We start from the raw sequence: 14,363 nt of genomic DNA, 5'->3' as shown, positions 1-14,363 counted from the left end.
AGTTGGCAATTGAGTTGGCATGCCACTCATGTTTCCTGCCCTGACGAGGCCATTAACCTCTTGCGGCAACATATCCAGCATCCTCGGACAATCTGACATTAATTCAGAGACAGGGTTTTTCCTTTCTGTCCAAAAGTTCTCTGCGGGCCCTTGTAGCTCACAGCACGATTTCCAGGGATGCCTCAGAAAACCAAAGTGCACCCTTCCCTCTTTGCAACATTGCATCACTCCACTTGTGTCTCAGTTGCCACTTGTAGAATGCCTCCATTTTGCCCTTCACTGGGGTCCCTTAAATACGGAGGCTTCTGCAGTCACTTGTGGGTCTTGATCATGTTCGTCTGCTTTGGTTGGAAAATGTGTAAATGTGATGCTAATGTTGTGGCTCTGTTAGAAAGTCATGGAAAAACCAGTTCCATGAACATTTAGGCTCCCAACCAGATTTCCCTGCTATGAATGGGTTCTACCATTGAAATCGAGCCCTACTTTTCTCCATAAAATATATTATTGTTTCCACCTCTGCTATTCTCCATCCCCTTTTTAAGGGGACAGAATTTGAGAACCTTTTCTGATTTTAGTGGTGGTAGACTCCTTGTTATTCAAGTATATCCAAGTTATAAGTTAATTTATTATCTCCCGTGGGTCCTCATGAGTCTGATACGAACTTGGCATGGAGACCTACAGAACTGGCAGAACGTGTTGTCATTATTGGTGCTTCGGGGAACTTCTGCAGCTTCATCACCTCTGGCCTGCCCATCAAAGTTGAATTTTCTGGAGGGTGGTTTCTATGCAGATGAACCCAGCACGATGAAGGACCTCCTCGTTGTTTGTGATTTTTGTCCTACCATTGAATTATCTTGATTTCAATATTATTAGACTTATGAGGTGGAGCAGAAGCTTTGCACATCAACTTTGCACTTGAAGCAGCGGGAAGTGATGGGAAGATGACGTATGTTCAGATAATCACTGGATAGTTTGGCTGTGGGGGAGGTGATGGCATCATGGTTTTGTCACTGGACTGGCAATCCAGAGACCCAAGGTAATGCTCCAGGCACCCTGGTTCGAAACCGGCCATGGAAGGTGGTGGAATTTGAATTCAGTAAAAATCTGGAATTAAAAGTTGAATGACCGTGAAACCAATGTCAATTGTTGTAAAAATAAATTTGGCTTACTAATGTTCTTTAGGGAAGGAAATCTGTCGCCCTTACCTGATCTGGCCTACATGTGACTCCAGACCCACAGCGATGTGGCTGACTCTTAATTACCCTCTGAAATGGCCTAGAAAGCCACTCAGCTGTATCCGCTACAAAGTCACAAAAAGGAATGAAACCGAATGGACCACCCAGCATCGACCTTGGCACTGGAAACAACAACGGCAGGCTCAGCCCTGTTGACCCTGCAAAGCCCTCCTAAATAACATCCAGGGGCTAGTGCCAAAATTGGGAGAGCTGTCTCACAGACCAGTCAATCAACAGCTTTACGTAGTTATTGTCACAGAATCATGCCTTACAGACAATGTCCCAGGCACCACCATCATCATTGCTGGGTATGTCCTGTCCCACAGGCAGGACAGACCCAGCAAAGGTGGCGGCACAAGTAGCATGCAGTCGTGAGGGAGTTGCCTTGGGAGTCCTCAACATCAACTCCGGACTCCATGACATCTCATGGCACCAAACATCTGCAGTCCTGTCATATCCAGCCGTGAATGGTGGTGGGCAATTAAACAACTCACTGGAGAAGGGGGCTCCACAAATATCCCTATCCTCAATGATGGAGGAGCCCAGCACATCAGTCCAAAAGACAAGGCTGAAGCATTTGCTACAATCTTCAGCCAGGAGTGCCATCTCGGCTTCCTCCGGAGGACCCCAGCATCACAGATGCCTGTCTTCAGCCAATTCTATTCACTCCACGTCATATCAAGGAACGGCTGAGGGCACTGGATGCTGCAAAGGCTATGGGCCTCCTGATTTATGCCCTGTAGATGGACAGGCTTTGAGGAGTCAGGTGGTGAGTTTCTCGTCGCACTATTCCAAGCCTCTGACCTGCTCTTGTGGCCACAGTATTTATATGGCTAGCCCAATTCAGTTTCTGGTCAACGGTAACCCCCCCCCCAGGATGTTGATAGTGGGGGATTCAGTGATGGTAATGCCATTGAATATTGCTCTTGTTGAAGATGGTCATTGTCTGACACTTGTGTGGCGCGAATGGTACTTGCCACTGGTCAGCCCAAGCCTGGATATTGTCCAGGTCTTCCTGCATTTGGACATGGGCTGCTTCAACGTTCTGGCAATCATACTGAAGATTTGTGCTGCAGAACTTGCTGCGCCCCTAGCCACGCAGTTCCACTGGCATCTTCCTGACTATTATGGAAAATTGCCCAGGTATGTCCTGTACACAAAGCAGGACAGATCCAACCCGACCATTTACCGCCCCATCAGTCTATCTCGATCATCAATAATGTAGTGGAAGGGGTCATCAACAGTGCTTTGATGCGGCACTTGCTTAGCAATAACTTGCTCATTGACACCCAGTTTAGGTTCCACCAAGACCACTCAGCTCCTGACTTCATTGGTTCAAACACGGACAAAAGAGCTGAGCTGCAGAGGCGAGGTGAGAGTGACTGCCCTTGACATCAAGGCCGCATTTGACTGAGTGTGGCATCAAGGAGCCCTGGCAAAACTGGAGTTAATGGGAATCGGGGAAAACTCTCCACTGGTTAGAGTCATACCTAGCACAAAGGAAGATGGTTGTGGTTGTTGGAGGTCAGTCATCTCAGCTCCAGGACATCACTGCAGGAGTTCCTCAGGTTAGTGTCCTAGGCCCAACTACCTTCAGCTGTTTCATCAATGACTTTGCTTCCCTCATAAAGTCAGAAGTGCGGATGTTCACTGCACACTGCACAATGTTCAGTTCCATTCGTGACTCCTCAGATGGTGAAGCAGCCCATGTCCAAATGCAGGAAGACCTGGACAATATCCAGGCTTGGGCTGACCAGTGACAAGTACCATTCGCGCCGCACAAGTGTCAGACAATGACCATCTTCAACAAGAGCAATATTCAATGGCATTACCATCACTGAATCCCCCACTATCAACATCCTGGGGCGTTACCCTTGACCAGAAACTGAATTGGGCTGGCCATATAAATACTGTGGCCACAAGAGCAGGTCAGAGGCTTGGAATAGTGCGACGAGAAACTCACCACCTGACTCCTCAAAGCCTATCCATCTACAGGGCACAAATCAGGAGTGTGATGGAATACTCCCCACTTGCCTGGATGAGTGCAACTTCCACAACACTCAAGCTTGATACCATCCAGGACAAAGCAGCCTGCTTGATTGGCACCACAACCACAAACATTCACTCTTTCTACCACTGATGCACAGTAGCAGCAGTGTGTACCATCCACAAGATGCATTGCAGGAATTCTCCAAGGCCCCTTCAATAACACCTTCCAAACCCACGACCACTACCATCTAGAAGGACAAGGGCAGCAGATAGATGGGAACACTGCCACCTGGAAGTTCCCCCTCCAAGCCATTCACCATCCTGACTTGCAAATATATCGCTGTTCCTTCACTGTCAGTGGTTCAAAATCCTGGAACTCCCTTCCTAACAGCAGTGTGGATGTACCTACACCACATGGACTGCAGTAGCTTAAGGCAGCGCACCACCGCTTTCTTGAGGGCGGCCCAGAATGAAACAAAAAAATGGTCTCTGTGGGAAAATCATGGGTGCAAATTTATATCATCCTAGTCCATAGTGTGATAACTTAACCATTTGTAGATTGTTTTCTTGTATAAACAATGACGTTATTTGAAAGGGTGAGTCATAGCCTGGATGATAGAGTAGAAATATTCTCTTGCTGTTTATGGTGTCCAATTATGACAAGGGAATATATTTCCAAACGTGAGCAGGAATATGTGATTGTGCTTTGCTTGTGTGTTTGTTATTCTGTCCAGAAGTTAGTAATTATTTTACATCCATAAAAAGGGGGCAAAATGTCTTTCTGTCTAAATGTGCTAGCCCTCGAGGAGAAATTCTGGATTGCAGTCGGTGGAAATTTTGGCCTTATTTCTCTTTGCCACCCCCCTCCCCCAACATATAGATTTCGGGTAATAAAAACATTTGTAAGTGAAGAATAGGTGCTGTTCACTCATAATTAAAATCATTCAATAATTGAAATTTAGCATAAGTTTGATATGTAACGTAGATGTTTTTGCATTTTAGGTGAGCGCTGATAAGATCTAGCTTCCTTCCCAATGAAACCATTAATTTCAAGTGCTTCATGTATTCTGTTTCAGTTCAGCCCCCTACTTGTATTTTCTCCAGACATTGGTTGATCCCTGTATTATAAGTTCAAACTAAACCAAAAATTAATACAAATATATAGAACAAATTAAATGGATTTTCAAGTTAATTTGTTTAAACTCTGGTTTTAGGTAACTGCATTGAAATTCTCCAAATTGCTGTAAGTTTTAACTATAAAAATCATTCATGTTTTGTAATATATCTATTTGAATTGTCTGAATATTTGAGATTTTGCTTCATTTTGTAACTTTTTAGAGGAACTCATATTTATAAAATTGTGAAGAAAAATTATTTTAAATTGATTGGAATGTACTGGTCTTCTAAAATGTAATAGATGTATAAATAGCATTGTTTCTTTTCAGTTCCTGCACTGTTTTGCTCCATATGATACTGATACATTAGAACAATGAAAGCATACCAAAACATTGAAGGAAGAATAGTCGCCAGGCTATTGTGCAGCAGGGAAACCATGTCACCTGTTTCTTGCTTGTAAGAAATCTCAGGAGTGGAACAGGGAAGGGGAGAAAAACAAGGGTTATACTGCACATGAAGAATATTGATAAATATTGTAGAAACAAACTTGTGTTTTCAGTGTTCTGCACCTAATTTGCAAATTTACCTTCTATGTACAGTTAGATGTCTTTTTTAAAAACTGCTCAAGCATGTTACTGATTCATTCCAGTACTGTATTAGATGACTTTCAACACTGAAACTGTTGCACAGCACAAGTAAATAATTAACACATGATGAGAGATCAACTTGCTCACTTATGTGGTGTTCTGAAAAATGTTGTATGTTTGTGGGAATTCCTATTACACAATTCATAAAGTAGGCTGTCTCATTCAGATGGTTTCCAGAAATAAATAACTTTTGATAGGGACTGATTAGTCAGTTTTTGATGGATCTGAAAATCACTGGTCCAGGGAGAGAAGAATTATCCCTGATTCATGCTCCTAATTGTTAACCAGTGTCTCCCACCAGTCGTGCACATGTCATTGTTGCCTGATGACAGGACCAGGTGTAAGTGCTAAGGATGAATAGCCTGGCACTACAGTATTAAATATGGGGGAAAAATATGGGCAGTTTTGGCAAGTTGTTGATTGGAGAAAAACTAGCATCCAAAACCTTGTACCCAAGAATGTGCCATTTCCTTTGTGAAGGGGGTGGAGCGGGAGAAAAATGGAATCGAGAAAAACCAACATACTATGGTGTTTAAAAACACAGGACGCACTATTCTCTCAAATGAACATTGTTACTTGCTGTCAAGCTCCTTACTTCCCATTTTAAAATCTTTATGCCTTTTTCTTCATTCAAATGTGGTACCCTAAGACTACTATCCAATTCACTTGTTGGAATGACAGTGTAGCAAACAAGCTAGGAGTAGAATAAAATGGATATAACAGTGAGATCCCCACTGCCTTTCATTTCAGAGGCCTGAATTTAAATCAAGCCTAAAGGAATAGAAATAAAATCTGCTTGTCTCCTGAGGACCTTAAATCAGTTTGATATTCTGGTTAATTTAATGGGTACTAGCCTCAGCACAAACCAATGTTACATCAACAGTTCACATTGTGAATGACAAATAATTTGCATAGATGCAGAAGGACTTGCATCACATTATTGGAGGAGGGTAGAGTGCTGTGTATTGCACCTAAAGCTTGCAGGTTCTGGTTCTGGTTCAAAATCCAAGTTGTTTGTTCTCAGTACTGAAATTCCTTCTCCCCCCACCCTGACTTATTTTACTACAGACAGGAGAAAGACTTCAAGATTTGTAGTGGAACATGATTTGCGTTTAATTTTTTTTAAAAAAATTCCTATATGGTTTGTTTTTCTTTCCAGGAGTCTGCGATTGCATCCAAATCGACAGATGAGATGTACAGTGAGTACAAAAGTGACCGAAATGAAATTTCCTATTGTTATCAACTGCTTCAGGAACTGAATGAACAGCGGCAGCAAGGCATTCTGTGTGATGTCAACATTGTGGTGAAGGGTCAGGTTTTCAAAGCCCACAAGAATATATTAGTTGCAGGCAGCCGTTACTTTAAGACTCTCTATTGCTATACTCCGACTGAGAGTTGCGACCAGGTCACAGTAACTCACCTCGATGTCGTTGCAGTACAAGGTTTCACAGTCATTCTTGATTTCATGTACTCTGGACATTTGGTTTTAACCAGCCAAAATGTAATTGAGGTAATGTCTGTAGCAAGCTATCTACAAATGACTGACATTGTTCAGGCTTGCCGTGGTTTCATAAAGGATGCTCTAAACATCAGTACAAAATCCACTGCGGCAGAGAAAATAATAATGCAGTATGAGAAGGTAAAAGCCTCCAATCGGTCCCAAAGAGACAGCACCGTAGCTATGTTGAAACACGAGCCCAGCAGTCCTTGGATAGTCAAATCTACAAATGCATTGAATAACTGTGCTACAGGCGGACTGCATGAAGATAGAGCCAGATATGAAATGGAGGGCTACAGTTTAGAAATGGGTTCAGTAATGGACCAAAATGAGAGCTACCAGATTAATGATTCTGCCTGGAGTCAAGATAACTTTTCAGATTATGGTGGAAAAGATCTGCAGATGGGGCTACCTCAAGATCAGAGTCCTGCTTTCTCGTGGGGAAATTTGGGAAAACTAATGCTGCATCAAACAGCCCCTCGAAGCGGAAGAAGAAAAAATCACATAACCAGAAGAATTGTATACGACGTTGCACCAAAAGTTGAAGAAGGAGTTGGAGATAACTTAATGATACAGCCACCTATGGCATTCTCTGAGGATGGATTACAGGAAATTCCTGTTGACTCATTTACAGGTACTGTATACATATGTCAGTCAAGAAATGTAAGCGAAGCATGTAACACAATTCAAAGTGCTTTTTTTCCTGTATAAACTTTCTCCCTTTTTCTTGAAGGCAGGAACTTATGAAATAGTTTTCCAATTGCCGGGAAATACTTAAAATCTAGCAGAGACCCACAAAATATTTGCAGTCAAATTAGTATACTTAACTAATTCCACCATCATAGCCACTCTTCCCATGCTATCCATTTATCCCTCCCATCTACCAAGTAGATACAAGACACGCCGAGGAAATAGGCCATTTGTCAGCGCCTATTTGAACAAATAACCCTAATCATATTTACTACACCGCTCTCGCATTCACCTTTCTAAATCTAACCTTGAATATAGGCAGTTGCTGCCTCACTCACTAATGCTGGAGGTGAATTCCACAGCCTCACAATTGATTCCTTAGCTATTGGAAATAGCCTGTTTCTTTTCACCCCATTCCATCCTTACAAAATTTTAAACACTGGTATTAAACCATCCAATAATCTGTGTTGTTCTAATGAAGTTGAGACAAAATTGAAGTCAGTAGGAATTGGGGAATGCTCACCACTGGTTGGAGCCATACCTAGCACAAAGGAAGATCATTGTGGTTGTTTGAGGCCAATCACCTCAGTCCCAGAGTACTTTCCCTTGCCTGGATGAGTGCAGCTTCAACAACAATCAAGGAGCTCGACAGCATCTTGGCCATTGCAGCCCATTGGATTGGCACCCCATTCACCAGCAATGCAGAGTGCCAGCAGTGTATACCATGTACAAGAGGCACTGCAGCAACTCGCCAAGTTTCCTTCAACAGTATCTTCCAAACCCATGACCTATACCATCTAGAAAGATGAGAGCAGCAGACGCAAGGGAACACTGCAAGTTTCCCTCAAAGCCCCACACCATCCTGACTTGGAGCTATATCGCCATTCCTTCACTGTTGCTGGATCAGGATCCTGGAACTGCCTTCCTAATAGTACTGTGGGTGTATCTACACCAGATGGACTGCAGCAGTTCAAGAAGGCTCACTACCACCTTCTCAAGGACAATTCGGGGTAGGCAACAAATGCTGGCCTAGCCAGCGAAGCCCACATCCCATGGAGGAATAAAAGGAATGGAAAAGCCTCAATTTTTTTAAATATTACACCCAGTGCTCTAACCAAGCTCTTAAGATTTTATGTAGACTTTTATTAGCCTCTTGGTTTTTATTATATACCTCATGAGAAAAACTAGAATTCCATTAACTTTATTTTGAAGGCTTAGCCTGTGATGCTGTCTCTAATGTCCTGTGAACCTGTACCTCCAAATTGGTTTGCTGTTTCTGCAGCACTGAACCTACTTCGATTCAGAGTATAGTTACTGCTATTTTATTTAAACCAAGATGCATCACATCACATTCGCTGACATTGAATTCCATCTGCTACATTTAGACTCATTCCACACCTTATCAAAATCCCCACATCCATAGAGAACCTCTGGTATTTTAAGGAATTAGATATACCTCCTATTTTGATATTGTGTGTTGACGTCACAGCCTGGATTTATCCAAATTATTGATATACACAGTGAACAAGAGTAACTGCAGAACCAACCCCGTGGGCCACCGCTAAGTTTTTCCAGGGTGATTGGAAATAGAATCTTGAATTCCCACTTTTTGTATTCTTAGCAGCTTGCCCTCCTCCCCCCCTAATTAAGGTCTCTTTCAGTCTTCTCTAGTAATTGGCAGTACACTAAACTGCATTCACACTGCACTCACTACTTTTTCCCCATCTACCATATCTGTATCCTTCTCAAATAATTGAGGTTTATTAAATAAGATTTATCTTTTGGAAATATATTCTGCGACGTCTAACTGTTTGCTCTTTCGTTCTTAATTTAAGATCTTTTTCTGCCACTGATGAGCTAACTGGTTTATAATTATCTAAATTTGTCCTGCCTCCCATTTTTCCCATTCTCCAGGTCTCTGGCAACTCATCCACACTCAATACTGTCCTGAAATATCATTTCTAGGGTATCCGCAATTTAGCCTACTCTGGTGGTCTGTCTTCCAGTCTAACTTTGATAAAACCTTTGTTCTTCATGATATTTCTCACCTGAGTGAGTAACTTCATGATTCATCACCTGTCTGATATCTTTCTCTTCAGTGAAGAACAATGCAAATTATCACTTCTGCCACTTTTTGCCCAGGGGTTTTATCGATGTTGTTTGGGAGATTGGTGTTGACCAGGACACTTAGGATAACTTCAAAGAAAAGCCGGGAAGTGGTGCTGTGGGAGATCTTTTGTGCCCACCTGTGGGAGGGGACAGGGTCTCGGTTTGGTGGCTAATCCAGAAGGTGATACCCCCAACTGTTTAGTATTCCAGCTGCACTGGAGTGTCAGCCTAGATTTTATCCTCTTGTCCCTGGAGTGGAGATTTAATCTGTTTTCTGACTCAGAAGCAAGAATGGTACCAAATAAACCATGGCACATGTGCATGTGTGCACTTTGGTGCCCGATCCTCTGCCAAATTAGTTGAAACCCTCCACCGCAGCACTACCTAATCTGCCAGCAAGGATACTGGTCCCAACTCTTCAGATGCAATGCATTCATCTTGACTTGGACACCCCGCGCCAACAACAATCCTCTCCTCAGCTCAGGGTCCTACCTTCCTTGGGACTCCTTTTTAAACTGATAAACGCTCCATTGTGCCTTTCGGTGTTATTTGAATTTTTTTCCTCATACAGTCTTAGATTTACTTATGCTGCTCTTAACCTCTTTTCTAAGATTCTTAAATTCTCCTTTAGTTTTTTATTATTGTTATTCTTGTAGTCCTCATTGATTCTCTTGAATTTGAATTGGTTTCTAACCTTCACGGCATCTTCAAACTGTTAACAGTTTCCTTTTTTTAATGGAATATATTTATTCTGAATCTTTGTGATCTTGTTTTAAAAAATCACCCCATTTGTTGCTGTACAATCCTTTGCGGGGTAATTTTCCCTTCCACTTCCACTTAGCTAGTTTCCCCCTCGTCTTTCATTACCTTGCCCAAGTGTGGAAATGGGGTAAGTGTTCGAATTGAATTGATGCTCAGTTCAACAAAGACCCCTAGTAAGAAATGTATTTTCCACCATAAGCTGAGGGTATGCTATAGCCAGTTGCGGTGGCTGGAACTCTGTGCAAACCCAGGGACTGTACCTAGGGTCCCCTTGATCTGAATGGCTCAGTCCCATACCAGGTGGTGTGCCTTTTCAAGGAACCATAATGAAAGCCCATTACTTGTGTGATTTCAAAAACATGTATCACAAGCTTGCCATCTGTTTGTCTGCCCCTGCCACCAACCAAAAAAAAAAGTCCAGAAATTGGAAAAGTGGAGGATTTTTTTTTGAATTAGGCAAGGGCATTAAGAGAGATGAGCCAAAGTCAATGAGTGGAATTAAAATATGCAGCCATTAGTTAACTGAATGGGGAAACAGGCTGGAGGTTTTGAATGGCCTACTTCTGTTCATGTGTTCCTAAACACCTGGGGATCCATTCAAATGAAATCTGCTTACAGAATCTTTGAGGCACTGACCAAAATTAATGCAAGCAAAATAATAGTAATGAAGAAAATAATATCATTAAAGAATGACAAATCCCCAAGTTTATGTGGTTTCCACCCCAGGATTTTAGAGGGAGTAAGTGAGAACATTGCAGATACTCCAACTGTAATCTAAAATGAAAGCAAAATTATGCAGATGCTGGAAATCTGAAATAAAAGCAGAAAATGCTGGAACAACTCAACAGGTCTGGCAGCATCTGTGGAGAGAGAACCACTTAACATTTCTAGTCCATATGGCTCTTCTGAAATGCCCTCGATTTGGGAACACTTCCTTTAAATTGCAAAATTATGCATGTTACTCTGCTGTTCAGGAAATTTGAGAGGGGGAATTATAGATTAGTTAGCCTAACATCTTTTGTTGGGAAATTAGTAGACCCCATCATTAAAGATAGATGGAATATCTTAAATTTTCAACTGGTCAGAGAGAGAAAGCATAGATGTATAAAAGGTAAGCCACAGCTAATAAAGCTGACTGAATTTTTTTTTTCAAGATGCGCCGACATTTATGCATGTTATTTATATGGACTTGCTGAAACACATTTGATAAAACCCCTCGTAAGTCACTATTAGCTAAACTTGAAGCCCATGGAATTGAAGGCAAATTGTTGACCTAGTTAGGAAATTGGCTGCGCAGCAGGATTCAGCATAGTGATACCTGGCAGGTATTCTAATTTAATCAGTTTTAGGCCGTCAGCTATTTGCTGTATTTGTGATTTTGATGGTGGCATAGAAAGCCACATACCCAAGTTTGCCATTGACTGAAAGATAGGTGGCATTATACAAAGTGTAGACGCAAGCATAAAGCTACAGAGAGACATTAATAGATTAAGTGAGTGAACAAAACTATGACTAATGGATTTCAGTTAGACAAATGAGGTCATTCACTTTGAACTTTAAAAGGATAGAACAGAGTACTTTCTAAATGGTGGTAAGTTAGACAAAGTGGAACCCTGAGGACTCTTGGAGATTTAAGATGATTAAAATGTCATGAATAGGTCCAGAAAATAATCCAAAAAGGCAAATGGAATTCTGGCCTTTAACCTCAGGGACTAAAATACAAGGGGCTCCAGCTAAACAAAGCTCTGGTTAGACAACTCGAGTACGGTGAGCAGTTCTAAGTACCCAAGTCAGAATCTGTTCTGATGAAAAGTCGTCGACCTGAAAGGTAAACTCTATTTCTCTCCTGATTCGAGTATTTCCAATATTTTTTGTTTTTATTAAATTTCCAGCATCCGCAGTATTTTGCCTTTATACGTGTGAAGTTAGGTCACATTTGAGCCATGAATGAACAAGCTCAAGAGGCTAATTAACCTACTCTTTTTTTTTCGTTTTCACTATGTTGCTGTTTATGTATTCTTTCACAAATAAGTTAACATTGGCTCAGATGTGATGAGATAGTTCTAAGAGTAAGATGGACATTATCCAGACATCTTAATTCTGGATTTCATATTTTGACACCAGACACAGGAGTAGTTTACTGTTAGAGGCATTCCACTTTGCAGATAAGCCTTGTTGAGTTTATCTAGTTTTGCGGATGTGAAAGATCTTAGTTCATTTTGATAATGTTGAAACTACCACAGAAGCCTTCAAAACCTGATGGGAAACCTAAAGCTAACCTAGTTGTGATTTCCACCCACGTGACCCCCCCCTCCCCACCCTTTCTCATTCCATCCTCACAAAAATATGTTTATTAAAGCTAATAGTGTTGTTTCTGAGAGAGACCGGCATTACTCGTACTCCAGAATATCGGGCAGAACTTCAGTTCACAGGATTTCCCCTAAATTTAAGACCATTTGTTTTCTCAGTCAGTGAGAGCTCCATCTATTGATCTGATTGCTTTTGAACTAGCCTCAACAATTGCATCAAAGAATTTTTCTCCAGCTTGCTTCCCACACCGTTGCAGGATAATGAAGTTTTATGTGGCAAATGTTGGTGTTAAAATAGTTGTTGCAAGTACAATTTGTAAGTTTTTTGTAGTCCAGTCTTCACATATGAAAAATCTTCCTGTTTCTCATTTCTCTTGTATACTTGCAAATAAAAAATATAAGAATTTTAGTGCAATGTTAATTACTAACGAAAATGATTTCCCTATCATGAAACAAAGACCATTATTCACTTGGTGTTTTCTCTTCTCTGGCTTCAATTGTATGTGGAGATTGAATTACAAATGAGTTTGAATAAGACCGTTCTTATTAAGGTAACAACACACATTGTCTTTGCAAACAATACTGGTGTTTCTGACAAAATATTTGTAATTGTGGTAAGATTGCTTTCCCGTTTTCCCATGGTCTCCTGAGTAAAATTTGCAGGATGAAGTAAGAGATCTCGGATTTACGTCACCCTAGCTCAAAATTTCACGTTAATTTACTTGATCTAAGGGACCAATATGCTATTGTCCAACAACATTATGTAAATTGCTTCAGGTAGCAAGCTATACCCTACAGATGATGTCAAAAGAAACCATCTGTATATTGGTTATAACTTGAACAGTTTGCTTCTGAACTAGGCAGAGTGTAGTAGGAAAGATTTTTAAATTAGCTTCCAAACGGTGTTATCAGGAACAGTTGGCTATGTGTGCACTTTTCCAATTTTATTTCACCACCACCAATATCATCTATTAAATAGCTGACAATATGAATATACCATTTATGATTTACCACGATATTGTAGCTACCTTGAGTACTAATGACTATTGTCATTATTCTCATACTGTTATAGAAATATGCTTTATGTCAAATAAGTGTCAATTTATGAAATAAAGCTATCAATTATACAACCTTTAAATTTGTAGCAAGAGATGGCACATAATGGTCTGCTTTTACTAGCCATTTTAACTGGTGACTGATACATCTACATTGTGGGATAACCTCAAAATTGTTATAAATGGAAAGAAGGCAAAAAGTTGAACAAAGATAAGGTGCTATCAGTTCTTTTACATTGCTGGGTTGGGTAAGGGAATAAATGTCACAATTGCTGCTTCTGATTACTATCCAGTAACACCTGCTAAGGATACACATCTTCAGATGTGTGGTGAGATGATAGGTTTGGCTTCTGTTTTGTTGTGTTCTATTGTAAATAACCTGTCAATATTTATTGGACTCCTGTGAATAATAGCGGCTTGGATCAGGTTTTGGTTAATGCCTGTGGAATAATACCCCATAAATTAGTTAATGCTGTTGGGAGAGGGAAAATCAAGTAGTCTAAAACAAAATGTTATTAATGAAACGCTTTTCTCTTTCCAGCTGGAACTTCAGATCAATTCAGATTTGGACTGTTACAAGAAGCGCAAAATAGAGAAACTTGGTTAAATGGTAAGTATTTTCCCAAGTAAATCTTGGAGAAATTAGTGTTTAACCCAAAGCAATAAGCAGATACTGTTTACGTAAAACTTACATTAAACAATGTGAATTGAGTACATTTCCTATCCACAAACTGGCATCTTTTGTCAGGTCATTGTCATTTTGTCATTGTCAGGTGCTCTGCAAACATTTCTAATGGGAATTCTTATGTAAAACGTTATATAAACTGGAGTTTCTATTTTAAAAGATTTTTTTTAAAAGTAAGTTAAGTATTCCCCAACTTATTTATCCATTGAATTCATTTGTATTCTTAATGCCTTGTAGAATTTTTAATTGAAGGCAATTCGTTCACAAA

At 40.7% G+C, this 14,363-nt stretch overlaps 1 protein-coding gene across 1 annotated transcript in view; it reads left to right on the top strand.

Moving 5' to 3' along the window:
• The window catches only part of zbtb10 (zinc finger and BTB domain containing 10), a 113,156-nt gene that overhangs the window by 75,956 nt on the left and 22,837 nt on the right, over window positions 1-14,363 (top strand). Inside the window, exons 2-3 of the mRNA XM_078540257.1 lie at window positions 6,147-7,119; window positions 13,952-14,020. Of these exons, the coding sequence (XP_078396383.1) occupies window positions 6,147-7,119; window positions 13,952-14,020 (1,042 nt within the window). The remainder of the gene's footprint in view (window positions 1-6,146; window positions 7,120-13,951; window positions 14,021-14,363) is intronic.

The sequence above is a fragment of the Cetorhinus maximus genome, chromosome 4 (assembly GCF_964194155.1).
Source record: "Cetorhinus maximus chromosome 4, sCetMax3.hap1.1, whole genome shotgun sequence".
In the NCBI taxonomy this organism is placed as follows: Eukaryota; Metazoa; Chordata; class Chondrichthyes; order Lamniformes; family Cetorhinidae; genus Cetorhinus; species Cetorhinus maximus.
Note: the sequence above shows the minus strand (reverse complement) of the source record. Positions and strands in the feature narration are given on the sequence as shown.